The sequence below is a fragment of the Brachyhypopomus gauderio genome, chromosome 3 (genome assembly GCF_052324685.1).
Source record: "Brachyhypopomus gauderio isolate BG-103 chromosome 3, BGAUD_0.2, whole genome shotgun sequence".
Taxonomy (NCBI): domain Eukaryota; kingdom Metazoa; phylum Chordata; class Actinopteri; order Gymnotiformes; family Hypopomidae; genus Brachyhypopomus; species Brachyhypopomus gauderio.
The window spans coordinates 24,935,289-24,962,917 of record NC_135213.1 but is presented as its reverse complement, the minus strand read 5'-3'; the positions used below and the strand labels follow the sequence as shown (position 1 = coordinate 24,962,917).

At 41.2% G+C, this 27,629-nt stretch overlaps 5 protein-coding genes across 10 annotated transcripts in view; 2 read left to right on the top strand and 3 right to left on the bottom strand.

The window, feature by feature from the left end:
• Nucleotides 1-1,743: 1,743 nt before the first annotated feature.
• ipmkb (inositol polyphosphate multikinase b) lies at nucleotides 1,744-10,474 on the bottom strand. 2 transcript variants are annotated; one of them, XM_077000623.1, is made up of 6 exons: nucleotides 9,750-10,474; nucleotides 8,448-8,533; nucleotides 7,571-7,667; nucleotides 7,105-7,277; nucleotides 4,680-4,761; nucleotides 1,744-4,441 (listed from the first exon to the last, which is right to left on the bottom strand). In XM_077000623.1, exons 1-6 carry the CDS (start codon nucleotides 9,916-9,918, stop codon nucleotides 3,828-3,830), a joined length of 1,221 nt encoding a protein of 406 aa, XP_076856738.1. In that variant the 5' UTR covers nucleotides 9,919-10,474; the 3' UTR covers nucleotides 1,744-3,827. The 2 variants fall into 2 exon arrangements, with proteins under 2 accessions (XP_076856738.1, XP_076856739.1); XM_077000624.1 differs by having other exon boundaries at nucleotides 9,754-9,892.
• A 217-nt stretch (nucleotides 10,475-10,691) lies between these two features.
• On the bottom strand, nucleotides 10,692-14,584 carry ube2d1b (ubiquitin-conjugating enzyme E2D 1b). 2 transcript variants are annotated; one of them, XM_077000626.1, is made up of 7 exons: nucleotides 13,153-14,304; nucleotides 13,000-13,063; nucleotides 12,878-12,909; nucleotides 12,585-12,662; nucleotides 12,397-12,502; nucleotides 12,208-12,301; nucleotides 10,692-12,057 (listed from the first exon to the last, which is right to left on the bottom strand). In XM_077000626.1, exons 3-7 carry the CDS (start codon nucleotides 12,884-12,886, stop codon nucleotides 12,012-12,014), a joined length of 333 nt encoding a protein of 110 aa, XP_076856741.1. In that variant the 5' UTR covers nucleotides 12,887-12,909; nucleotides 13,000-13,063; nucleotides 13,153-14,304; the 3' UTR covers nucleotides 10,692-12,011. The 2 variants fall into 2 exon arrangements, with proteins under 2 accessions (XP_076856741.1, XP_076856740.1); XM_077000625.1 differs by lacking the exon at nucleotides 13,153-14,304 and adding an exon at nucleotides 14,396-14,584 and having other exon boundaries at nucleotides 10,702-12,057.
• Nucleotides 14,585-15,677: 1,093 nt separating this feature from the next.
• Nucleotides 15,678-18,008, top strand: tfam (transcription factor A, mitochondrial). Its single transcript, XM_077000622.1, has 7 exons — nucleotides 15,678-15,953; nucleotides 16,401-16,528; nucleotides 16,681-16,751; nucleotides 16,993-17,142; nucleotides 17,359-17,454; nucleotides 17,618-17,674; nucleotides 17,757-18,008. Exons 1-7 carry the CDS (start codon nucleotides 15,871-15,873, stop codon nucleotides 18,006-18,008), a joined length of 837 nt encoding a protein of 278 aa, XP_076856737.1. The 5' UTR covers nucleotides 15,678-15,870.
• Nucleotides 18,009-18,500: 492 nt separating this feature from the next.
• LOC143510832 (DNA-directed RNA polymerase III subunit RPC4) lies at nucleotides 18,501-21,890 on the bottom strand. 3 transcript variants are annotated; one of them, XM_077000620.1, is made up of 9 exons: nucleotides 21,568-21,889; nucleotides 21,274-21,442; nucleotides 20,607-20,653; nucleotides 20,373-20,521; nucleotides 20,135-20,256; nucleotides 19,873-19,975; nucleotides 19,149-19,402; nucleotides 18,906-19,058; nucleotides 18,501-18,653 (listed from the first exon to the last, which is right to left on the bottom strand). In XM_077000620.1, the coding sequence occupies exons 2-9, from the start codon at nucleotides 21,427-21,429 to the stop codon at nucleotides 18,501-18,503; spliced, it is 1,137 nt and encodes a 378-aa protein (XP_076856735.1). In that variant the 5' UTR covers nucleotides 21,430-21,442; nucleotides 21,568-21,889. The 3 variants fall into 3 exon arrangements, with proteins under 3 accessions (XP_076856735.1, XP_076856736.1, XP_076856733.1); XM_077000621.1 differs by having other exon boundaries at nucleotides 18,501-18,650; nucleotides 21,274-21,890; XM_077000618.1 differs by having other exon boundaries at nucleotides 21,274-21,888.
• Nucleotides 21,891-23,446: 1,556 nt separating this feature from the next.
• Nucleotides 23,447-27,629, top strand: part of bicc1 (BicC family RNA binding protein 1) — a 53,155-nt gene continuing 48,972 nt past the window's right edge. Inside the window, exon 1 of one of the 2 annotated variants that reach the window (XM_077000616.1) lies at nucleotides 23,447-23,869. In XM_077000616.1, coding sequence (XP_076856731.1) covers nucleotides 23,677-23,869 — 193 coding nt within the window. In that variant the 5' untranslated portion in view covers nucleotides 23,447-23,676. The remainder of the gene's footprint in view (nucleotides 23,870-27,629) is intronic. The other variant, XM_077000617.1, reaches the window with a different exon arrangement.

Below are 27,629 nucleotides of genomic sequence, written 5' to 3'. Positions count from 1 at the left end.
TGTAACCTAATAATGAAGCTTTCCGGAACTCAAGGAGAAAATAGCCTTTCATAGCCTTTCATTGGCGACATACACGCTTTTATCTGCTTTTGTCCGTATAACGTGTTTTGTCATGATTGTGATAGTCGAAAGGCAAACAACGCTCTTTCAAATGTAATGACACGGTGAGGAAGACCGTGTATCGCGGTCATGGCGAGGAACGTCAATAAACCGGAGCCGCCAGAACTGCGCCTGGTTGTACATACAGGGACACGGCGGTCTTGTGTTTCCCCAATGCAATTATAGAAGTTCCATCGGAAATTAAATCGCATTCGTTTATTCACTCAATTTCAAAACTTTTATAAACTTTTTTATAGGGAGTGAATAAACCATTGATGAACTTAAAAACAAGTTTCTTTCCTTTGAGGAATTCTTTTTGTATAGAAAAATATCTGAATACAATCTTTTTTTCACTCGTTTGCTTTCATTTGCATCCACTGTATGAAAAAGACAAGCTGTGTACGTCTTATGTCCCGAAAGACCAAGGTCAGAGACATACGCAGATTTCATTAGATCCATGTGTAGAAGACTAATTCAATATTCAACTTCCTGTCAGTCCCTTCATGCCTCGTCCTAGCCTACCTGCTGAAGTTGTGATAAACCACAACTGACCAGCAGAGTGGCAAGCTGCAACCCACACGAATCTCCGAAACAGCACTCGGGTTCTTTCGTGGATGGACCAGATGTGTGTCCTGTTCCACCACTTTGTGGAGCTGGATCACGTGTCCTGCCAACGTTTGATGGATGGCGTTATGTCTGAACTTTGAAAGCTCAAGTTATCTTTGCGTGTCCTGTTAATTGCTGTTAGCGGGGTTCTGATTCTGGTTCTGACCCAAGCAGCTGTCTTTAACTACTGTCCACTGGGCTAAAACCAAGAGTTTGGCATTGGTTTGCAATAGAAAACTGAATGCTAGGAAAACACAAGAGATAGTGGATATTGGTGTGGATTTGAATATCTCATCCCCAATTAATAATTATAATAGGTTTATGTATTCAACATAGTTTTTCTTTAGTGTATGAGTGGAGGAACTGCTTCGTTAATATGCAACAATAAGGCCCAATATGTATGGTTAAGTGATCATGCTCATTAAACAACAAAAAGATGCTATGCATTGTCTTGAAAGGACAGAATTAGAATTGACCATTATGCAAGTTAAAGAGCAGATTTTATTAATAATAATAAGTTTGCCAAATATACACCCAATATCATGAGTCTATTATTTATTATTATATGTAATATATATAATTTTACAAAAGCTGCAATTAGTTCAGGGCAAGGTTAAAGGAGTAGGCTTCCACTGCTTACTGACTAGTCCAGTACTAACCCTAAACCCCTACTGGTTTAGCCACACCCTCTGATTGTTACAGTCCAGTCTTGGGTTTGTTGCAGGATTCTGGCATGCAGAACAGCAGCTCAGAACCATGCGGGTACAATAAGAATGGCTATTGGATCCTACATTTTCTCAGCAGAACCCTGTTGCTTCATGGCTTCGTGGGTATGTTTACTTGGATACCTCTGAGCATTTGACATATCTGATCAGCTCGTACTGAAAATAGCCTGCTTATTCTTGGAGAGAAAGGTTCAAGGATACTTAACATATCCCATCATATTCAAATTTACCCTGACTCTTAGTTAGAATACAAACAACAAAAATCCTTAATTACCACAGGGGAAAATGAGATCAAAACCACTTGACCAAGTGCTTAAATGAGAACTTTCTAGAATCTTTAAGAGACATTTAAAAGTAGAAGATTCCTTTACAGTTACTTCAAATTCATGTGTTCCTTAGGTAAAATCCAGACAAGCAGATCATTAAAGTGCCTTGAGAGAAACACAACTCTCAGGTGCAATTAAAATAAAAATAAAAATAAAAAAACACATGAGTGAGAAAAGATCAAACAAAAAAATATCCAAAGCAAATTAAAGAAGACTGGATTAGTTCACAGCAGAATGGCTGAAGTGTACATCATACAGTATTTAAACTTTCTTCGGTGCCATAATAGGAAATATCATGACTAATGGTTCTATCGATGTCACTACATCCCTAACCAGCTCATATATACGGAATGTCACAAGGTTTTTGCATTAACTGAACGCAAAAGTTACAGAACAAATGCTACAGAACAAATGCTGGCTGTAACTGGCTGTTACTGGCTTTAAATGGCTGGGAGCTGCAAGAGAAATGCAGTTTTAAAAGCCTGTTTGTTTCCAGTTCTTGCTCACACTGATGTTTTATCAAGCGCTTTGTTGTCCCCTTAATGGTACCATGTTCCTGAGAGATAGACACAGGCCAGCACATTACACACACAGGTAGTTTTGACTTTGCCCGAAGACATGAGACTGCAGTGTTTTTGTTGTTGTTTTTCTTCGCTGTGGACAAACAAGCGAAGCTTCTGCAAAAGGCTGAAATGAACAGGAACGTTAAAACTAAATTTCATGTGCTGAGCCCTGTGGCAAGCTCTGAGCTGAAGCCAAGGTCATAAGACATACTATGTACAGTAAAACACATGGAAGGCCAGAACACGTACACGCTGCAGTAAAACACATGAAGCAATGCGTGAAAAGACCTGAAATTCTCCAATGACTTCAGGATAAAGCAGGAACTATTTAGTGCTGAGATGAGTAATAAATTCCATTTTAAGCACATTTGAATGTACAGTCAGTATGCACCTATTTATGATATGAAATAATGAGATGTTTAAATTTTGTAATGCCCCATAAGATTTTTTTTTTTAAGTAAAACAATAATGTAAAAGTTTAGTAATTCCAATGCAAATTTAGCTGTGCTAATAAATAAAATACAAAAGATGGAAATGATTTTTTTGAAAAAAACTACAATTTAAAATTCCATCAAAATGACAAAAGAAATTTATGAGAAAATCCTCAGCTTGGTGTGGAGATTAGAATGATGTCTTTGTTTCGTCATTACTCTAAGAGTTACATCTCTCCTGTTCTTTGATTATGGCTTTATGACTACATTAAGATTTCCTTCCCTACAGAAATCAACACTATCGATGTACTCAATATATAGCTTAATTCTGTCCAGAATGCTCACGAAACAGCTGATACAGCATTATTAAAAACATCCTGCCAGGCTGCACAAAATGACAACAACTAACTGATGTTAGTAATAGACCTTAACACTATCTGTTGCATTATCTGGGATAGCATCAGGATTTGCAGATGTTCAATCATGACAAGAGTGAGTGACCATAGATCGATCGAACAATTTCCAAAATTCAATACAGGTCTCTTCCACTCTCATCTGTCGTTTTTACCACATCGGCATATTGCATCAGTCATCACAAAGCACAAGCAATATATTCATACAGGAAAACTGATGTAGGCTTAGATCATTCAGTCACGTTTCAAAGTCACAAAACATACCAACAGGTTTCAAGCCACAGACAGGGTTGTTTTGGCAGCAAAGATTGACAAATATGTACTTGTAAATGTCTACATAAAACCACTTAACATTATGTCTCCTGAAAAATTAAATGAAAATAACAATTACCTTATTGTTAATGTGTAGTTGCAAAACAGTGAGTTAAGACAGTGTATAAAATGCCAGATACATTAGTTCCTTCTTTTTCCAGGATGACATGATGATGGAATCAGTTTACCTGAGTAAGACACAGAACTGTATGTAGCTGTTAAAATGGACCAATCACATGGGATGTCTTTTGAAATGTGTTACTGGAACGATGCAGAACACAGGACCTGGACAAGGAGAGACTTGGGCGGAGCGCCCCCATTATGAACTTCAGGAAATTCCTCGCCAATAGATTTAGTTGAACGGTGCTACAGATGGAGCCCCGAGGAGAACCCTGGAGTCCTCAAGAACCTGCTGCAGGACCTTCAGCAGGTTCCTCAGGCCGTAGATATAGCCAACATCGGCGACCTCGCTGGGGAACACGTGGGCAAAGTCAATCATCTTAACCTCCACCTGGGCTCGCATTGCCGCGGCCACCTTCACCTCCTCCACACCCTCCCCCGCCTCCTCCTGCCCCGTGCTTTCCGTCTCAGGGTTGCCAGCGTGGTTGCCGTTGGGCTGGCCGGCGGGAGGCACCCAGCCCCCATTGCCTCGCTCGGCCTGGTGGTGGCTCCGCCCACAGCCTTTCGTGTGCAGGGAGTACATGTTGGACAGGCTCTGGTCGATGTTGTTGTTGTACTCCAGCACGCCCTCTGGTGGCTGGAGGGTCTGTTCACAGGTCTCCTGCACGGCTGGCGCTGGGGAGACTGCGGAGGGATCACCGTCGTACACGAAGAGCAGCGAGCTTGCGAAAAAGTTCAGCTGCCTCTGGCCCTCAAACCACTGGAGGATCTTCTGCACCTTGGCAATGCTGGCAGTGATGGCGTCTTTGCGGAGGACATCTCCGTTGTAGAAGAATTTGGACAATCCTATAGTGAAGAGAGCCAGCTGGTCACAGCGGACAGCTTATGGAGAAGAAACCTATACTTTGGAGTTTGTGTCACAGATCATTTCTGCTAGGGTTCATGGCTAAAACATTTCTACATGCTTAGTGACTGCTAAACTAAAACGTTCATTCCAATTTCCTGACATAATGCATCAGATCTCAAACCAGAAAGAGAATGACAAATTTATAAGCCATGCTTCAGTAATTGCCTCAAATCGTACCGTCTTTGATGGTGTCTTTCACAAGGCTTCTTCCATAATGCTGATCATATGTATCGAAGTTGTCCAAGCCTACATTGTACACCTAGGAGATAACAGGAAGCAAATGACCATGGGCGTTGATGTCTCTAATTGTTTAGCAGTCAAGGTCTCCCTCTGGTGGAGACAAAAGGCCATTACACTAATTACAACTGAGTAAATGTATCAGCAAGCAGAGAAAATGTAATTCACTCTAGACATCTGGTAAAGAGCGGATGAGCCCATTTACATGTTGACGCTGTGTAAAATCTACATCTATTTTCAGAGGCAAAACACATTACAGTCTCTTAATCTCCATCACCTCTATCAGTGTAATTAGCTGTAATTGCTTGTTTGAGTTTAGTTACCTCTAGTCAACTGAGATCAGTAAACATCCCCTTTTCCATGCAGGCTGCCAGAGACTGAACCCCCCGGACAAAGTAATGTTTCAAAAGCATGCACGCACATGTGCGCGCGCACACACACACACACACACACACACACACACACACACACACACACACACACACACACACTCCTAACTGCATTTCTATTACACCTGCCTGCTTGCACTTGTCTCCTCAATCACAGGTCTTTCTACATTTGCACCTCTCTCTGGCCACCAGGGCTCCAGGAAATCACACACTCTTTCTATAGGAAGAAGAGGGCCTTTCTGCTTCAGACCTTGTGCAGTGCTAATTACAATATCAGGGTTATTTCAAAGTCAGAGTTTGACAAAGCATGTTACCACGTTCATATTTGAAGGAAAGAGCCTTTACGAGAGAGAGCAACAGTAGTCAACACTGTTCTAACCTAACTCGGGCCATATCCCTAGTACGTGTACATAAACAACACACACACAAACAATGGCTGGGGCCTGTCGGACAAGATCTGTAGCTCGGAGTAAAAGGTCCCTCTGGAGACATTAAAAGTCCTTGTCCCACATGACTGTGAGGAGTGTTGTGGGGATGTCATGATGGCCAAAATAGATAAAGGTTTGGGAGTCTCCAGGCAGAACCAGACTCTGGGGACGTAATGGGAGAGGTCTGGAAGGCCATACTGATGAGAAGATGATCATGTCCAACTGATAACACAGACATCTGCATGCATGCATATACACACACACAACTGACCAACACTGACCTGATTGCCTATGGCACTAGAAACACATAACCACATTGGAAAAGTTGTATTCCCAAAAACATTTATTCATTCATTTTTTGTCTTGTACGTTTTCAACAAAAACAAAAATGTTTTATTTCAGTTACTTTTTTATTGAAAGTACTATAAAACAAACGTGTTGAAACCTTAAAACTACCACACCTGGCAGGAACTTTAGACTCATAATTCATAGTGAAGAGTGAAAGGTCAGTTTTAAAATGTGTAAAATATAGGATTCACTTTCAGTATATTACACACCCACCCTCTGAGCAAATGTACACAGGGTTCCTCTCCTGATGAACTTTCAGCAGCTTTTCTTAAAAAGCTAATATCTTGCAAATACTGTATTTTGTCCTAAACATGCATTTATAAACTTTTTTTGCCCCAATAGTGTGCTTGTAATTCAGTATAATAACTGATAAAACACCCTTTTGGGTCTCTATTTACTTTCTGGATCATTTAGAAAATCCAGCTAGTCAGCTATTTGTAAGGTGAAAGGCAAACCAAAACAAAGTAAAATTCTGGCACCTGGTGTGGGCCTGTCGTGGCAGTGGGAGGTGTTTTGCATGTGATCTACATCTCCACCCCATTTCCCTGGAACTGATCTGACTTGCGAGGCACATTCACAGGTCTGCTAGGCCTTTTGTCTGCTGTGAGGCACAACTCTGACTGCTGCCCGCGGGGCACAACAGTTTGGCTACACAAGGTGGCCGCACGCACACCCGGGCCTCATTCACCACCCTCTTCCTTGTCGTGGAGACCAGGATTTAGACGGCACTCTGAATATATGGCTAACTGCGACGGAGCTGAGGGAGAAGACCCATCTTCACACCCACTGTGGCAGAGGCCATTCTCTGGGCCTCTCTTTCTCTCCCAGGTGTCTCCTCTTAGCTTAACATGCTCTCAATCTAACAAGTTGGAAGAGCTGGTACTCATCAGACCCTTATCGAATGAAGTCAGCTGCATCTGAGCTGGACTGGTGGGAAGAACCTCAAAGCACTCCATCATAATGAAATGTGGCATGGATGCCACACAGGTAGGCTGCCCCATGGGCAAAAACTTCTCAGCTCTCTGGTGATCGTGTCATTCATTCATGAATATAAAACTTAATGCAACACAAATTCCTGATTAAATGCTGTTGAGAAAGTCTAATTTAAGCTAACAAAAACAAACAAACAAACAAACAAAACCTCATTTCCAGCCGATCTACACGGACGCCGAGCCATAGGCCTGGTGATGTAGTACTCACCCTCATCCCAAGGACCAGGAAGCCGATCTCCTCCATCAGCGGGTACTTCCGGATCTGCTGGTCCCGTTTCTCCTGCGAGGCGAAGGGGTCGTAGCTGCGCTGGCCTATCTTCACGTCCATGATGCAGGGCTTCCGGAACCGACGCGTCACGTCCTCCAGCTTTAGGTACAGCTCTGTTCACATGGAGAGACCCTGCAGTCATTTTCGGTTTCGCCTTTTGGGGGGGAAGATTTGCCCACCGCTGCCACTCTGCATGTTCATGTCTATTTGTTAATAGGATTCTAGCTCTCAATGAAGCACTGCTGATTGGACACAAGAAGAACTACCACTCAAAACAGGTGTCTGCATATTACTCTCCAGATAGCTTTATAGCGCTCTCTGGAGTTTCGTGGCACTACTCAAAGCCTGAGAGATAACAGTGTAGGATGCTGCTGGGGGGTGTAGCATAAGAACCAGGGCTCTGCACCTGTGGGGCTGTCAGGAGAACACCAGGTGCCCATGTACTTTGGCAGATGCTGCTGCAGCTGGAGAAGGCAGGGGTCACAGCAGTCCTCAGCATACACCTGCACCAAACACACAGGTCAAGGCACCGGAGCAGGCTGCACCGCTCCAGACAAAGTGGGCAGAAGAACTGAAACGGACTCGTGTGGTCAATGAAACGTGCAGTAGTTTCACCACTCGTGTTTCCCACCGACTTGGGCGGTTCCACAGCAAGAGCTATTACTTACAGAACTCAACATTAGGTGGAGTGCTCAGAATAATGGACTCTTAATTCAATAGTCCCACTGTTTCAGAGCATGCTGAATGTTGCCTGATTAAACCAGCTAATGGCTTCCTCCAGGGGGAGGAGGCACCAGCAATCTGCAGCAGGCGGAGGAAGAGCCAGCCAAGATCCACTCCCAGTTTAACGCCATCCCCCCACAGAACCACACATCTCCCACGAATAACAAATGCCGTCCCCAGGTTCCAGCTGGACGCCGCCCTGCACTCGCCCGCTGAAGTGGACTCGCTGGGGCGGCTGAGGATGCAAAGACTTTCGGGCATTCCTCAAGAACCCGTTCCAGTCGGTGAGGAACGGCTAGGCTCCTGAGCAATTGCTCGGCTCTGTCAATTATAACAAGGCCTGGCTGTGGCTCCAGGAAGCTCGTCTCCAGCTCTTAGAAGCATTACTTTCTCGTGCAAGCCTGCCAAAAACATCCCCACACGTCAGAGACTGGGGAAAGCGAAAGTCTGACCTACTAATGACTTGTAGCTGGTAATTAACCATTAAGTAGCACTTGAGTTATTCATTTTAATTAAACATGGGTCACACACAGCACTGAACAGTAGGGGTGCAGACTTACCATGCTGTAGAACTGCATTTCTCTGGGTCCTCTGGGAGGGGGCTGGAGCTGTTTCAGGACTGTGCCATCAGGATGTTGAAGTATGCCTTAGATTGAACAGGATGATAGGACTAGAGTGCCACAATGCTGCAAAGGTTTACTACAGTTTAAACTACCTGATGACAAAACCATAAACAACTGAAAATAATTTACATATTGTTCATCCAATCGTAATTTGTGTTTTTTTTTTGTTTGTTTTTTTTTTTTTTTGACAAACCAAGGGTCATATCTTTAGCACATTACAATATCTACCAGACGCTATGGCATCAAGCAAGATCATTAGAATCACTTTGTTTAAGAACTTCCTGTACAATAGCCATTAGTGGCCTCAGGCACTATAAACAGGTGCATGTCACATCAAAACATGACATTGTAGCACTCTGAAGACCAGGATTTAGTGGGATGCTCAGCCACACAGAACACGAATGAAAGTCCCAAGAATCAGTAATTACCAGAAGAACTCCACAGTGTTGGTCTAGGGTTCAGCACACACTTCACTGGTACCAGTAGACTATCATTTAATAATTATTTAAAGACAATTATTACTTTAATCATAAAATCGTCATATTTATGTGTTCTTTAATCTAAGATTCAAGTCAATATAGCTATTTATTTATGTGTTATTACAAATCACTTTTACAAATGTTTGGATCTCAAGCCATAATGAACAAGGTAGTGGCAAGAGTGGCCATAAATCTTGGAAAGACCAAGACTCGACAAAGCACCCATCCTCCTTGGATGGCCCAGCTTGTGAGTAGTCTGTGCTTTAATACATCATAGTGCAGGTATCCAGTTCAGTATAGGTGTCAACTTCCAAGCGGGTCTAGGATTGGCAAGCCGTAGGCTATCTGTATTCACTGTACACAACACGATTCATCTCCCTGCTCCACCGAGACTCATCTCATTTTAGAGATTCCATGTTGGTATTGGATTAGCTACCCTGATAAAATAAATAAAATTTGTGCATAGTTTAACAGGTTATATGTCAACATCCACTGCAATTCTATTGTTTTTTATCCCTGAGAATCATTTAAACAGTTTTTTGGTTACGTAATACAATACAAAACACAAACTCGCAATTTTGCTGTTGCCCTCACTGTCTACCATTTAATGATATCTAAGAGAAAGCAAAAGATTCTCGAAGCAAGAGCTAAAGATCCCAAACAAACCAATAAACACGACAACCTTGTGAATGACGTAGTACAAGAGTTTTAACGTGACGGACAAACGTCTGAAATCAAATCGGGTGAACCGTCCACTGACCTACTTTGTCAACGCCATACTTGTGTCCGGCCACCTGGTGCGCCAGCGGCACACACCCCTTCAGGTGGACGTGGGGGCCCGTCTGCGGAGCTGACCCAGGCGGACACGGACCCCGGGAGCCCACGGAGCAGCCCATCTCCAGCCTCTCCAGCCTTATCAAGGAGTCCATGATCCGATGCTGCGTCGCCGCACCGACGCCTTGACCGTGACGGCTCGTCTGTAATTCAGGCTACAGCGTCTGCGTTACGATTCACATACTGGGCTCACACCTTCAAAGGCTCACCAGCTCCACCTCGAGAACCGACGTGACGACACGGCCGTCGGCGTCCACCCGGACAGCCCATCGGTCGCGGGGACTGAAGTCTGCAACGACGGAGCGGACAGCGTAGGCCAGCGAGTCGCCGATACGGGCTCTCACATCGCGGTCGGCAGCCCGAGATATAGCCGAGCTGGCCACATCCCACTTCCTCACTTCCACACGCTCACACTCCGCTCTTTCCGTTTAGCGCGACCTATCGGGGGCACGAGGAGTGCGAGGCGCGACCCCAGAAGCAGTCGCCACGTCCAGGTTTGTCGAGACTACACTCGGGAGGACCGTGTCGCGGACGCGGCTGCCATTCCGCCTGTATTTCGCTGACACAGGAGGCGCGCGGGGACGTGACGTCACGGTGGCGGCGCGCGGGGGGCGTGACATCACGGGGGGCGCGCGCCTTCGCAGGCTCTGGGGTGCAGCTGTGCGGGAGGGAGCGTCCACTCATCTCCTGGATGCGTTTATTTATACGGGAAAACTTAGAGCAATTCACACAGGTAATAAAATTGAAATTGCTTCCGGGTTTTGCGTTTCGTTTTTATTAACTCAAGATTTTTTAAAATCAGACAGTTTTAGTGACGACGTGTGTCTGTCAAACAAACCCTTACTAGCCTACTGAGAAATGTTAGAGGACACAGCACTGCAAAACATTGCGATGCGACTCGCGATAACGTAGTTTAATTTCCTGGTGAGTTATATAGCAGCTCGTGTAAAGTGCATTTCGTATTTCCTCGTTTACAGTCACCAGACCATTACTTCACCTCGTATGAAATACAAAAGCATACCAAAAACATTTTCAGATAACAAATATTTGCTTCAAAGTCTTTTAACACTGCAGATGCTTCCTCCTAATTTAAAGAATCGAGCAGGACTGGAAAACATCGCCAATGGGAAAATTCAATGGAAAAAAAAACTCTTATCATTTAATGATAATTGTTGGTTATAATCTCTTACAAACAGTCCAAAGAAAAAAAAACAACAAAACGTTATGTGACTTCCTCTAGGACTAGATACACGGACACTAACATATTTGAAGCCAAGAATAAGACAGGATGAGTAGTTTAAATGGTTTGGAATAGCAGTATTACGTATATCAAGACGTTAATTTGGTTAGGAATGAAAACAACGGAGAGAAACGGCGCTACGTAACCCAGGACTAGCCTAAACAAACCATTGGAAGGCATATGTTGCAATCCTTGGGACCAAAACACAAAAGTTAACAAGGAGATAAAAGATGGATTGAAGAATTGATTTACTTTTGGTTGTGCAATCAGGAAGTAAAAAAATGTGAAAATATACAGACGAACATCACATGTCTTAAGTGAGCACTGTGAGCAGTTATTCTGATGATAAACAATCTGGACACATAGTTTAAAGTAGTTTGAAAGTTTGCTGGAGTTCAAAGTATGTATTATCAAAATTTAATAAAAATTGTTTTACTTGATTAAAATAATATCTAACTGTGTCTAGTGAGAAACAATAATTTTAAGAAAAAAAAACAATCACTTTTTTTTCAACAAATTTTAATGAAAAATAAAAAGAAAAAATAGATTCAGTATAGTTGTGTTTAACTATACAATAAAATATCTAAAGAAAACATAATCAGTTGAATGAGAGACACAATAAAACTGTTTTCAATTCCTTGATTCCCCTCTCTCGAGGTAACTACAGTTGTATAACTTCATGCCAATCTTAAATAGGATTTATATAACAAGAAAACACAAAGTGCCCAACACCGTCTTAGAGGGAGGACCAAATGCACTAAATTAGTAACCGCTTCATGACATGTTGTGCAGAGCACAGCCCCCTCCAAAATACTAGGTCAGCTATTAGAATTGGTCATTGCAGATGGTAAATGTTAACAGTACAAGGTGTTTAATAATATAACCTAAGTACGTTTTAGATACTAGAATTTACAGTGATTTGTGACTTAAAAAATATCCATTAAGTCTTCACATTGCATACTTTTGGGTCCATTCTCTTGCTAGTCTGTTGTATCTAAAAACAAATCAGAAGTCCTCTTAATCAAAAACATTTATATTAATTGATATACAATAATAACTATTTTAATTTAGAAGTACTAAATAAATGACTAATTATGAATAACAATAAGAAACACACAGACCATATTCTGAGTAACATACTTACTTTTCTTTGTCTGACTTGTAGATATGTGCTATGTCTGGAACTAGGGGGTCATCGGGGTTTGGGTCACAAAGCAATGAGCATATGGACAATAGAACTATGAAAAGACAATATGAAAATACCAGATTAGATAAATATCAAATTTTTGCCATGTCAGTAAAAACAGTAATCAGATCCTCTTAATGCCTGTACCTTTTGAAACTGTTAATGCTGGGGACCACTGTGACCGCAAGATGTCCAAGCAAATACTTCCATTACTGTTTATGTTTGGATGATAAATTTTTGTTGTAAACGCTACCTGTTAAAACCAGAGTTATGTCAGAACAATGGCATTATACATGCCCCAGGTAAAAGAAAATGTAAAAGATGAACCCAGTTACCTTTGGTGGCTTGAATGGATAGTCTGTGGGAAAGTGGATCGTGAGAAAGAAGACCCCACCTTGATATGGACTATCACTCTAAGGAGGAAGGAGGACATTACAGCTGTATTAGTCTGACATTGATATAATGTGTTACTGTAATACAAAATATCTGCAAATAATAAATAATTAGTCATATTTAGGGACCACTATGGGGGACATAAATCCTCACATAAGAAAAGGAAATTCATATTTAATTTAGATCAAAATAAAATTAAAAATATACATAATCTCTAAAGGAAAACATTACTTACAGGTCCCATTATCGTTGCCTGCCAGTGAAACACTGTAAATCAAAAGGAGAGAGGATTGTCAAGTTATATGCATGTGTTACAGGCTGACACTGATATTTCTTTAAAAAGTTCAGTAGACCTACAGTCATCCCCCACAGGTCCAGCAGAGCACTGTGCAGGAGGGTCCCTTTGCAAGTCTTGAAGCTCCTGAAGAACAAAAAAAAACAAACAAACCAAATTGATTTGATTATTGCACTATAGGAGACAGGAGTATTAATTCTCATCAATATTTTTACCTGACTCCACCCATCAGTCAAATATCATGCTCTTGTTGGAAGACATGAAACTGCACAGTATAGTACACCTACAGTACTGCAGGTGTAATGTACATTTCTGCAGTTTCAGTCCTTGGAGTAGTCCCAACGTTTGAGCTCGTATTATGGTAAACGTCACGGGAAGCTTACAAAACATTGCGCAACGTCAAATTTTCCAAACTTGTTTTGTCACAGCAAACTGACACAATAGGACTGTTGCCGGTACACTGAATGAGTGTTTGATGTTGGGGTAAAAAAGCAGAAACTTGGAGAAAGTCAAACAATGCTCCCAAGTAACCGCCGGCTCAAACAAAACAGCGGTTACGAGTCTAAACCGCACGTTTATTTCCAGCTAAATGTGTAATAGAGTCGTGCTGTATTTAACCCAAGCTAGCTAGTTAGCTTATTCAAGTCTTTGTTTAGCGTGGGCTTCCTCGAAATAGACCAGGGTTGTGAGAAAGAGAAAATCTGAGCTGTAGCTGCGGTTCAGTTGAGCCGGCCTTCCGAAATTTCTGTACTTAAAATTATAGCTATACAACTTAAATCTTTAGCTACTATTAATTCCGTTGTCGTACTCGCCAAAATACTGGACTTTGCTAGCGAACAAGTGTAGCAAATACAAACAAACTGGAAACAAATCCAAAAGAAGCTAATATTAGCTAGCAATGTAAACTAGGCTAAAGCTAACAGAAGTGATTCTGATGGCTCATGAAGTAACGTTAGCAGACCTGAGCTAATAGCTCTGACAACATAACCTGAGTGGTTCCCACATCATGACAAAGCACAATAGCCACCTTTAACCAACAACTCAGCCTGCCATTAAAACAACGAGCCGTTTAAACGAAGAGACCCAGAGTAATAGTAACTGTCACTGCCACGGCGCAGAAATCGAGGAAGATTGTAGAGCAGGTCCAATAACTGTTAAATCAAAGAAGCTAGCAAGATAGCTAGTTACCCAAGTTAGCTAACGCGTCATTCCTGTTTATGTGCTCCAAAATAATGCCACGTCGGTGAACAGTTCATAGACATAAACACCACACTTCATTGTACAGTATTTCAGGACATTATCCAACATATCTTACTCGAGATGCAGCTAAGACAAGTATACACTAGGAAACGGCTACACACTGGCCAGTGACCTAGCCTTAGCTAGCCAGCTAACGACCCTAATTAAAGTAGTTAGTTAGCTGTGGACACTTATTGGATGTTCCCAAACAATTCTTACCTTCTGTATTCTTTTTAATGCCATAATACTTATTTGTGTGTATCGCTCCTGGTATATGTGATGTCTAGCTATGCGGACTACTGATTTCTGTCCAAAATTATTGCTATGTAAGAGCTAACAATACTTTCTGTTTCCCTGAGAAGTGCTAGTGTAGCTAACATGAACGAGAATCCTGAAGCAACTTTAACTTCCTGTATCTAGGGGTTTCCATAGATCAAAATAAAAGTCTATGTTTATTTTTAGCAGATTCGTTGAAGGTACATATGTTGTATATGTGATATTAAAACATGATACTATCAACATCAAGTAAAGTTGAATTCAAAGTCACAAATTCAACACACATGCAAACAAGACTGTAATACAGCCAATTACTGAAATCCCCAAATGCCACATTTAGAGCAGAGGCAGCAGCACACAGGAGGGAAGGACCAACAAGGACCAACTACAGATCCCACTACATATTTCTGATGCTGAACTCTTTCCCACACAATGCTGAACTCTTTCTATCCATAATTTGAAGCACTAAACACTGATCCAGCATGGAGATCTGCCCCTCACATGAACAACCAGATACTCTTCTCGTCATCAGACCACTTAAAGAAGATGCTTAGCAATTCATATACTACCCCAATTGATCCAAACAGGATGCAATCTCGCATTCACTTTACCTGATATTAACGCATCTCCAGACAGAACACATATGTCAGAATGCTGTTAATACACTTCAGCTCACCATTAAATTCAATTACCCCCCAACAGCCAACTGATAACCCAGACCTTCTAGGCTTTAGTGGTTTACTCTGCAAATGCATCCTGGACTACCTCACTGAGACAGCCCAGTCATATTTGGGTCAGCGGATCCAACACCTGCACCACCCCAAAGCTGTCTTTACTTGTTTTTTCACTTGTGTCATTATTATTATTATTTCTGTTAAGTATTTTATTTGTATTTTCATTCCTTCTTTATCTCAATTAGTGTATGCTAGTATATTTATTGGTTCTCTAAAGTGGGAGCTGGTGGGAAATAAATAAATAAATAAAATCTTGTATCTGGGTCCAGGGGAGATGTTATTTCATCGCACTTTGTACTGCACTACATATGGATATGATGACAGATATACTTTTAAATAACATGTACAGATCTGTTGTGTGTTTTCCACTATTCCACTATAGTAATCGACAATGCTGACTTTTTTTAGAGATTTATTTAGGATTTGATGCGTCAGTTGATTTGAGTAGACACGAATGTACCTTCGTGAATTTCAGAGCGAGCGTGTTCCCATAATGCATTTAGAGATGTTGAAGAAGGCGCCTTTCAAGCTACCGTAGAGGGTTGGGGGGGTCTAATGTGTACCGATAGTTAGTGATATTTTGAGCAACTTCATTAGTTTCATGCACTTCGGGAATTGTTTCCAGCTAGCTAACTGTCTGTGATTTACAGTTGGCACATTAGATATAATATTAACATTTTCATTATGGCTCCATTCAGTTTGTTGTCTGTTGGTGCTAATGTTTTGGCCCGGTCCTTCAGTCTGTTTTCCAGTACAGCTACTGTAAGGTAAGCCCACAGATGTTGCTAGTAAGTTAGCTAGCTGGCTAGATCTGCTAACTAGCCTATGTTATCATAGCTAGTTAGCGGGACGTTTTTAGTTGCTGGAGCTCCTAGCTAACTAGCCAAATATCCTTTAAACAAAGCATTGTGCATGAACAGCACCACGTTGTGGATGAAAATATTTTTAGCTAAACCAGTTTTTTAATCAATGTAACTATTTATCCAGACTAAAGCTAATTACAATATATACATAAAGTGCCTAAAGTGTACACACGGTGCACGGAGCAGTTAGGGGCTTAGGTGCCTTGCTCGATGGCACTTCAGCCAATTTTATAGACCCAAGCCCATGTTTCCAACCTTTTGACCACAGCTACCCCATTATATATATATATATATATATATATATATATATATATATATATATATGCATAAAAAACTATTTGATGCTTGCAGATGGTCCTGCATTGCTCCTACATTAAAGCACTTCAGCACCACAGTAGGGGGTCCCCCGAAGAGGCCTCTCACAGCTTACCTGCGATACGTAAAGGAGCAGCAGTCCGTTGTTGTTCAACAAAATCCAGGTAATCTTGAAACTAAATTCCAAGTGCACCAATGTGTAATAGTATTCCACACATTGTATAGACAGTATAGACTAATTCAATTATTATTTGATTTGGTGATGCGTAATATAGCCTAATTAAAACAATGCATCACCTTGGTATCTCCTCTTCAGATATCAAAATTGTGGATATAATCCGAAAGATAGCACAGCAGTGGAAGACTCTTACACCGGAGCAGAAACGTGTAAGTCTGTATTATAGAGAATTTAGGATTAGGATTTGAGGCACACAGGTAACATGGTACTGTCTGTCTCCATCATCTAGTGTCTTGTGTACTCGCCTGGATTGTTTCTTCAAATATATATATATATATATATATATATATATATATATATTTTTTTTCTTTTCATTTAGTAAAAAAAAAACATCAGAAATTATCATATTACAAAAGCACTGTAGTTATCTTTCTGTCCAACATGTTGCAGCCCTTTGAAGAGGCAACCCTCATTGACAGGGAGCAGTACAAAGTTGCCATGCAGAAATACCAAGCTCAACTCACTCCTGAGCAGACGGCGTCTATTGCAGAGGAGAAGAGACAAAAAAGGGCAAAAAGAAAAGCAATCAGGAAGAAGAGGGTGAGTAGAAGTTACCCTTTATAAAGCTGTTATTATTGTATTGTTGTTGTGGTGGTGTAAGCCACCCTTTCATCATTCCAGTGTTCCAGAGTAGGTAGTACAAAGTTCCAATAGTGGCAACAACGTGAGCACATGCACATGTCCTACTGATGAATAAATATAAGCAGGACTGCACAAGAATCTGCCGTATGCTGAAAAATGTCAATGTAAATATAGGAGCTGAATAATCTCGGCAAGCCAAAGCGACTCAGGACACCCTTCAACATCTTCATGTCCGAACACTTTGAAGAAGCTAAAGGAAGTACCGTGCAGGTAAACGAGTATCAGACATAGCTCTTCATTCACGGACCATGCAAGGAACATGTTTCTCACACTCAAGTATAAAGATCTTTCTGATTGTGAAGTTTCATGTAATGATTTTTTAGGAATATATCCAGAATTGTAATGCAGTCAAATCTTCTGTTTCTCCTTCTAGGCCAAAATGAAGTCCCTGTTGGATGATTGGAAGAGTCTTTACATTTCACAGAAACAAGCAAGTTATACTTTGTTGCTGTTCTTGTGTTTTGAGAGGCACGTGTATTTGACATATCTAATCGTACCGTTTCATTTTTCAGGTTTACGTGCAGTTAGCCGAGGACGACAAAGTCCGCTACAAAAATGAGATGAAGGCATGGGAGGAGCATATGGTTGAACTGGGGAGGGAGGACCTCGTTCGACGGAAAGAGAGGAGGTCCAAGAAGGCAAAAGCAACCAAAGGTGGCAAAAAGAAATCCCGAGTCAAAGTATTAAAGGCCAAAGGACCTGTGACGAAAAAGACGGCTGCTCAGCCGACCGCAAAACGCCTATCGCAAACCACCAAGAAGTGAGGGGTGGGTTTCTGTGGTGGAGAGGGGGGTCGTTATGAAAAGCTAGGCTACATTTTGAATAAAATGTGTTTTCGAACGAGATGCGCTTCTATTATTAGTGCAGCTTGTATGTAGTGAGCATGAAGCATTTCCAACTGTGACGTACCATTGGCCAGTTGTTCAAGAACCACTTTATATGGACATGCAGGTTAGTTTAGTTTGTTCTGATTACTGGATTTCTTTTGTTCATCATGAAGCCTATGTTAGCAAGAACTGCAATACTGACATGCTCATTATTACTTTTAGTGTTTTGAAACATAGGCACTTGATTATGCTTAAGTACAACGCTTTGTTTTGTATATCTTTACTTACACAATAAATACATTTTATATAAAAGCGTCAGGCAGCATAATGTCTACAGTACATAACTTCTAAAATTCAAGTAAAAAAAAAAAACAGTAACTACAAAGACTGGATTATTAACTACAAATTGAAAACAAGGATCTGAAGAAGCTAGGACTGGTTAACTGCATGGGTGTTTGAGGGACCTTTGACCCCTTGGAGTAGAGCTTCGAAGTCTGGGGAGCACACTAGCTTATGTTTGACATTTCCAAGCACAGTCATGTCCCCGCTGAGACCCTCCGTTAGCCGCACACACACTAGCTGCTGTGGAAGAGCACACAACAGTACAGTTAAATGCATACTCTCTTGCACATCCTCCAAAACTGTTTTAATCAGCTCCACTCCTGCTGTCATGCCATCCACATGCACAATCTTTAAATGCATATCTGTATAAACAGACTCCTTTAGCATGACTGATGTGACGGTTTCACACCAGGAGTTGTGATGCGTAGGTGAGCTCCTGCTTTGCACTGCTGGACGTATCATCCGCATCAAAGTGGCAGTTCGCGGACTCACCTGCAGGAAAGAAAACGCTGCTCCTTCAGAGACGTCCAGCGCGATGTCCCCCATGAGCAGCTGAGCCCTGCCCGATTTCCTGATTTGTAGTTTCCCTATAGGCCCCTCGGAGATGTCGGAGAGCACAGGTGCTGCCTCGTTCTCTGACGAATCCTGCAGAATAGTAGCGGCATCGTTAAAACGTGTCCAGGCAAGCCGTGGGAGAACTACGCACGTGGCTGTCAGGCTGGAGGTGTGACTCACTTGTGGTTTGACTCGCCTGTCTTCAGCTTTGCCATCTTTTTTTGCTGGTTTCTCGCAGCTTGCTGTTTTTAAGGGGACAGGTACAGTGTCTGGGAGCTGTATGAAAAACAGTTCTTCTTTGTCTGATACACTTAACTGCTGGAAAAGATCTCCAACAGTAGGAGGCTGATGGCCCTGGCAGGTCCTGCTAGCTTGTAGTGGGATCCCACGGTGTGTAGTTGGTGATGCAAAACAAGCAGGTGTCTCATCTTTAACTGAAAAAAGCCATTTATGACTAAATTATTTTTATAGCATTTTCATGTTAATAGGTGTAATATTTAAATGTTTTATTTTTTTAATGCATTTTTTTAAACATGCTCTGTCATTACCAGTCCTAAGTGAAAAAGTTAACCTATTACCTATTAACAATTCCTGTAACAAAAATGGCTCAACAACCACACCTGGTCTTGAACCCAGTTTTGTCAGGCAACAAATGTGCTCTATCCACTGGGCCACATCCTGAGGACATATTTTATCTTTCTCTACATCACACACACCCCCTCTCTCCTTCAGGTAGGAACCATCCCACTTCTGACACCATTTGTAGCAAAAGCTAAAAACAGCAACCCCACGCAGTCTCAAACCCTGGTCATCCGGGTAAGGATAATATACTCTGACCACCAGACCAAAGAGCCTGCTATCTGACACAGTAATAGTACATAGATTTTGATGATAACTAACTTACCAGAGGAAGTTGTCTCTGTTGTTAAAAGGTTGCATGACTGATACAGTGGAAGCCTTATAGGTCTCTGTTTAGGGTCGTTTTTAAGTCCAGGATCGTCTAAGAACTACAAAGCAATTAAAGTAACAGTAACTATGTTTTACAGTATGTTTATATAAATATATATATATATATATATATATATATATATATATATATATATATATATATATATATATATATATATATGTGTATAATTAGGGTAAAATTTAATTATATGACTTACATCATCTCTTTGAAGCTTTTGTAAAATTTCACTGTCGTCATCCTCAGGAACATTCTTCTCCTTTTTAATACTCTTAGTAACAAGTGCAGAATCACAGTCGCTCAGATTTGTGCTTCCCCAACCTGTAAAGGAAGAGGCTAGCTTTATCTCTAGTTACCCTTGTAACTAACGCCTTAATACCAAGCCTTTTTTCTCATTATTATTAACAGTAAGTTCCTGTGCAAAATAAGGACTCTACCGATTTTCCTGAAGCTGTCTGCAGGGCCCTGTTCAAAAATGGAGTGGGACTGAATGGTCTGGGGTCTTTCCCTACGTCTCCGCTCCCGCTGCCTGTCTTCTCGTTCTCTTCTCTCCTTCTTTGGTGCAGTACGCGTCTCCTCCTTTAACCTCAACACGGCAGAAGTGTTCAATGGAGACAACGTGGAAGGACAGCTTGGGTGACATTTTCATTAGATTTAAAAAATATACTTACTCATCTTTGCTTTTACGAATAGAGTGGACATTTGGTATAAAGGTTTTCTGTAGGAAAAGAACACATTTCAAGTTCAAGGTCTGTGGGTGGTTTCCTGAATACTAGGCCAGCATGAAATGGACAAAACTATCATATTTATACTACTTCGCAATGCTACTGTGACCGGCCTTGTGGTATATTAAAGCACCTGAAATTAACTCTTAATGTGATGTGGTTAAGACTAGCCTGTATTATTTTTATCAAAATATAATTTTGGTGAACCAAGTTGCATTTGTTTGATCATGCCACAATTCATTAATAAACCCACAGAAAACTCATCTGGAATGCCTTTCACTGGTCAAAATGTTCAACACAAACAGTGTTTGTTATGTGATGTGTTGGATTTACACATTGCAGCCTTCATCATTATCAGTATTACAAAAAACAATATGGCAATAGTAATTAACAAATTATATATTATTCAGGCCTGCTGGACAAACTAAACAAAGTGCTAGATTATTTGAATTTCCATTGACTTCATAACAAAGTCCAAGGAGGACCCATTTACATTTTTTTGGCACTGCCTTTTAAATAACCAATACTAATACGGCTAGCCTACATATTAATTGTACTGTACTGAGTCTAAAAAAATTATGTCGTGGTATATAAACAGGAGACTTAACCTAACCTTTTTATATCCACCCAGTGTCAGGTCTCTGGATCGCAAAGACGTAAGTCTGCCGGGAGGTGGAGGGTTGAGTAGCCGTCCCGGCAGCGCTCTTCCCAAAGCGAAGGCAGGTCGCGGGGTTCCGGGCGTGCTGGCTCCCTCTCCGGGTTCACACATCCTGCTGCCTCGACTGCGCGTCCCGCCAAAACAAAGTCAAGTGTAATACTGTCTACGTGATGGTCGCAGCTATGCGCTAGACAACAGTGTGTGCGTTTAACACATTGTTGCACTGAATGAAGTAAACTGAACCCTAACCTTAGCTTTTCCCTTTAAACCCGAGGATAATGGTGCAGTTGCTGAGAATAGGCAGGTTATTTCTCGAAGCTCTTGCCACCATTTTGTTAGCGAAGGACTGTAGGCTTATAAACAAAAACCACCGGTACTGAACCTCTGCGCTCCTTCACATACAAGTAAATAATGCGGTAAACAGTACTAATTTATCGATCACCATCATCGATTAAAATGGATCATTACTGTACGTACTTCTGTATCTGTCGCCTCTTTATAACCTAAGACATTTCTTTCAACTTCCTGATGGCTAGGCAGCTACATCTCTCCTCAATGTAAGTCACGTGATCAAGGTTTACGCGTAACATGACTTACAACGAGGCGGGTTTAAGACTAGAATTTAAAAAATGAAACTCACCGTAATAAATGTAATACAAAAACGGAATAGGCCAACATTAAAACAAGTAGTCACCCAATGTAGAAAATGAGAATTTTATATTGTAGCATGTCCAATTCAGTTCAAAAGTATCCCACTGAAAGTCTAAACATTCTGAGTATTAATTGGCTTACTAATAGCTTAGCTTTGTTATAGTTTGCCAGTTACAATTATATAAGCTTACAATTCAGCAGATGACGTGGAATAATAAAACAAAACCTATAATAATAATAGTAACATTTTTATTACCTGTTAAATATAAACTTATGACAATATTTTTTTGTTTTTAGACATCTGATGTCCCTCTCCATGGTGACTAATGCATGCGCCATCCTAGTGTCACATCTTGTTAAAATCAGTAGCAGAGGTAGAATGACTGCACAATCCGAGCAATAACAATAACCTTTAATACATTTACAGCATTTAGCAGACACATATCCAGACTGACTTCTATATTTGTCTGCATCATAGCTCTCTGCGAATTGCTTTACCTGCATTAGCAGGTGAGCTATACAGGGACACAAGGAAACTTCTACATCATTGACTCAGAACATTTGTAGTTTTAATATAGCTCCAACAAGACCATGTGTGTGGACTCATAATCATAAAAACAACCACACCTCAACATTCGTTATAGTAGTTAAGAGGGTCAAAGGAGACCGAGATCACTGGCCCCCACATTTACCAAGTTCCAAGTAAATGTGAAGATCACGTTTCACGTGATGTTACCAGTGTAAAGATGTGTCAGGGACTTTTACTCGGGCTGATCATGTCAGTTATTTAAAATTGTATCACCGAAACAGAAACATCCATTGAGAGTAACTGACTGAATAATAATAAATGAATGAATAATATAATTATATAGTCTAATATTCCTACCGAAAGTTAGGAGGAATCGTATTTATTATTTCACATTATATAATCAGTTATAATACGTTTCGTCCAATATTATTTTAATTACATGCATGTGTTTATATTCTCGGTATTTAGACTCAACAAAGTAGCCGTCTCCAAAAGTTTACTCACTTAAAATGCAAGGCTGTGTACATTTGCGCTTGAATGTTAGACCTAAAGTAATAAACAAATTATTTGTTTTTCTGACTTATCCTAGGTTCCTGACCATTCTCAAACCAATAATAACTCAGCCTACACACAATAACAAATGCAATACGGTGTTGTTATTTCTCTACTCTTCCTACTACATAACAACTGTTCGTGAATTAGTTATGACTAAGACTGTGCTTTCCACTGTGATTGAAACCATTTGTAATGTAAGTTATTTAAACTATTGTGGGCTGTTGTTCAAGAGTGGGGATGCATTCCTTTATCCGTTGAATTTTTTTAGAAAAATACAATTATGGTGGATTTCAAAACCTTTTAAAATCGGTGGTAAAAATGCTGACGAGGCAAAGGCGAGAGGGGAACGGACTAAAGTTGGCATCGCCGCAGGTTTGCGAACACGGTCTACACAGATGATCCGTGGCCTGGCTGGAGATGCTCTAAGGGCGGCGCTCTTCTAAAGAGCTGCGCTGAGAGTGCTGGCTCCACACACAGTGAGATGAAGACCGGCCGCGCAATGCCTCGCACTTTTTTTTACCACGCAAACTTAACGGGAATGTGTCCGATTAGAAGTTACGCCTGAAAAGTGCCCGAACACAGTGTGTGGCGCTGTGTGGAGTCAGCGGTACCCCGTCAAAGCCATGGCTGCTCAGTGCGACTCCGTAAGCGGATACCTACAACACTCAGACCCGGGCTCCAACAGCGAACGCAGCACTGACTCCCCGCTGCCAGTATCGGAGGATGACTCCGGTGGACCCCCGGCTCCGCCTGACCCCGAGTGGACTGAGGAGAGATTTCGGGTCGACCGCAAAAAACTGGAGATCATGCTATTAGGTAAACAAAATGCTATTAGCTTCTCAAAATAACTCGCGCTCTTTGAAAAAGTTTTATTATGTGGTTCCAGATAAAAACGGCTCTCGCCTTGTATGGGTAAAATATAACCCACATTGCTTTACTGTGGTCTGTGCACAATTAAAATAACTGAATGCTGGTATCCACCAGTCTCACAAAAACAGTAGGCCTAAAGTTACATTTCTCTATTGTCAGAAGCAAATGATCTTCGGTCATGGGCTACATGCGTTAAGTTCTCTTCACGTTCTTCTCTCCACGTTTCAGACATGTAGGCTACTCTGTTGCATAGGTGGTTCGTCAAGTTCATGGAGTCGTATTTTTAAGCTATCTATTTTCATCAAAGTAGTTATTCGCAGTTCCAAGTTATCTACATGGTGCGTGCAAGAAACCACGTTCATTGGTATTTCATCTTGTTTTTTCTTCTTTAGAACACTCAGTACACACTGTGAGCATTTTTCCTGGCCACATCCGGTTAGTTTTGGAGCCACTTCTTTAAACTTTCCACACGTTTGCTCTCTCAGAATGATGCCAGGCGCACTCAGCGTCTTTCCCTAGGAACGCCATTGCTTTCATGAATAATGCAGTAGAAAAGAGACTAAAGATAATAAGTGAACAGTTCTGCTTTAACCGTTTCAGTCAGGTAGTTTTTTGGAAATACGCGAAACGTCGCTGGATGTGAAAACTTTTTAAGGCAGGTGTCAATTGGTCAAATTTTCTATACATTTTTATCTTATCCTGGGCATTTTTGCTCAGATTTGACACTACACTGATCTAAATGCATATAACAGAGGGACCTACACCAGCAGGAGTCAGTGTTGAAACACGAAGCTGATGAACTAATAGCAATGTTTTTTACACATTTATTTAGCTGCTTGCCAAATGTTAGGTTCAGTTAATGATTGCGTAAAGAAACTTTCCAAAGAGACTTTGGAACGATAAAGTCACAAACAATAAAATACTGACACTGAATCTCATGCTATATTAAATTAAGATTCGTTTACGTTTTGCATTATTTGTATATATATTGAAAATCTACTACATATTTTCTGCCCTTTCCCCATGTGACCATACAGTGAGTTACGTCTGGAGCAAATACGCATTTTTCTTGATAAGCATCTCTGCTCCACAGTAAAAAAAATTCGAATCAAACCAATCAAACATGGTTGATGTAAACATTTTAAACTGTAATTTACGAGTTCTTGCACACATATTGGTCTCACTATGTTGAAATTTAGACACTTTTTACACAGATTGCCTCTCATTTCAGGGCACCATAATGTTTGGAATATTTGGCTTCAAAAGTGTTCATAATTACTCAGGTGTGCTTTGTTGATTCGTTAGTGCAGACATAAGATACCAAGGCTTGGTGTAATCTTTCAAACAGCTTGGGAGTCTGCAGTTACTATTGTTCAACATGAGAACAAGAGCTGTGCCACTGAAAGACGCTAATATGAGTCCGAAAAACAATAATAAAATCATTAGAGACATCGGTCAAAATGTGGGATTACGAAAATCAACTGTCTGGAATATGAAGAAGACAGAATGCAATCGTGAGCACATTCATCGCAAAAGGGACTGGAAAGCTAATGAAGACCTCCACTGCTGCTACCAGAAGGATCCTTATTATGATAAAAAATAAATCCTCAACTGTCTGTCCGACAGATCAGAATTGGCCCTCAGGAGGCAAGTGTTTATTTGTCAGAGACGGCTATCCACAGGACATCCTGAAAAGAGCAGAGGATGCACTGCAAGATGTAAACCACAAACACACACACACAAACAGAATGCCCAGATTATGGTAAAGTCCTTAAAAGAGCCTGCAGAATCCTGGGAAAAGGGAATTGTGGGCAGATGAGACCTAGTATTAGCCTTTGACAGAGTGAAAGCAAGAGCAAAATGTGGAGACAAAAAGAATCTGCCCATAATCCAGACCATAGCACCTCATCTATGAAACATGTTGGTGGGGTTGTCATAGTGTGGGCATGTATGGTTGCCACAGTGGCACACTTATCGTTACTGATGATGTAGCTGGTGAAGACAGCACCACTATGATTCCTGGGATGTACAGGAATCTCATCTGCTCAAGTTCCAGTAAATGTCTCCAAACTCAATGGGCGGAACTTCATCCTTCAGTAAGATAATGATCCCTGGTATACTGCTGGGGCAACACAGGTGTTTTTCAAAGTAAAAAAAGAAATGGCTTGAATGGCTAAGCCAATCATGCAATTTACATCCAGTTGAATATGTGTTTCATAGGCTGTAGAGAACTTAAGGTCCCCCAAACAAGCACTAGCTGCATTAGAGGCTCCTGCAGTATGCATCGTCTGAGAAGATACTAAACACCTGGTGATGTCTATCAATCACTGACATCAAGTTGTTACTGCATGCAAGGAATATTCAGCAAAATACTAAATATGACTGGGCTGCTTTAATGTACCTATCATTGCTTTGTCAGAAACATTTTGGTGCCCTGAAGTATGGGTGACTGCCTGAAAAGTGTTGTACTTTCAACAGGGTGAAACCAAAATGTATACATACATTTAATTACTGTAAAGTGTACTTTAATCACGTCTGCCATATAGATGAATAAATTTGTTAACTAAAACATCATTATAGACATGGGCCGTCATTCATTTTAAACCAATCCTGACTCATAGTAGCATTTATTCTCTCTTTAAGTCTGTTAGAAAATTAATGTGATATTTGCTTGTAATGCTATTCAACAGGCATGGTTCAGAAGTACTGGACAGGAAAAAGTCCTCACAAAGGTTAGGCATATTATCAAAGATAAGCAAAGATCTGCACACTGTTAAAATGTCTGGAGTTTTATCTTTTTGGGCTATATGGCCTTCATCAGACACATTCTCAGCGAATCCAATCATACCGTACTTCTTTCTCTTCTTCTACAGCCTTTGGTTAATGAGACAGTTTGCACTGCAATTAGATAATAAAACACCAACTTAGTTAACACACACTTCTGTAGAACAAACAGAAATGTAGAACATGTAGATATAGAACAACTGCGTTAGCTTTGATGGGCTGAGTTACAGTGGGATGGGCCTGCCAAGACTGGACATTCTCTGTCCTCATTTCCTTAGGTGGATGAGTAGTATGGAAGCAATATCATCATCTCAATGATTCTTCCCCTAAAGGTCATTCAGCACATCACAGCAAGAGTTTTTATCTCTGTTTGTCTTCCTGCACTCCAGTGCTTGTTTCTGGAAGGCCGTGCGAGGGCAGCTGAAGGAGGAAGACAGGAGCTAGCAGTGAATTACGAGCTCTCTGTGCCTGAGCGAGTATGATAGATCCCACGGTTGCTCCATCTGAGATTTAGAGCCAATCATGAACTGGAAATCCGAACTTAAGCTGCCGCACATGCTCACTGACAGAACTGCATGACCCAAACGTCTGGCCCGCCAAGGCCTGCAGAGTGATGGATGTATTTCCTGATCAGTTGGAGGTGTGTGCAAATAAGAACCAGCGAGCCACCTCGCTTTGTAATGTCTGAGCTTTGCCTCGATGCGCCAAAGATGCTGGCATCACGCAGTGTGCGCTGTCACTAATTAGTTGTTTTTGTGCTCAGGTCCCGAGCCTTCTCTTTGCCTTCTGTGAGTCTCGGCATATGCATGCGTGCGAGGGAAAGATTTTTCCATTCTCAAACATTAAAAGAGTTGCATGTGGCTGGTTCGTGTTGCCATGCTGTACGGTCATCAGCCTAATAGCCCTGTGCACAAAGCTGGTT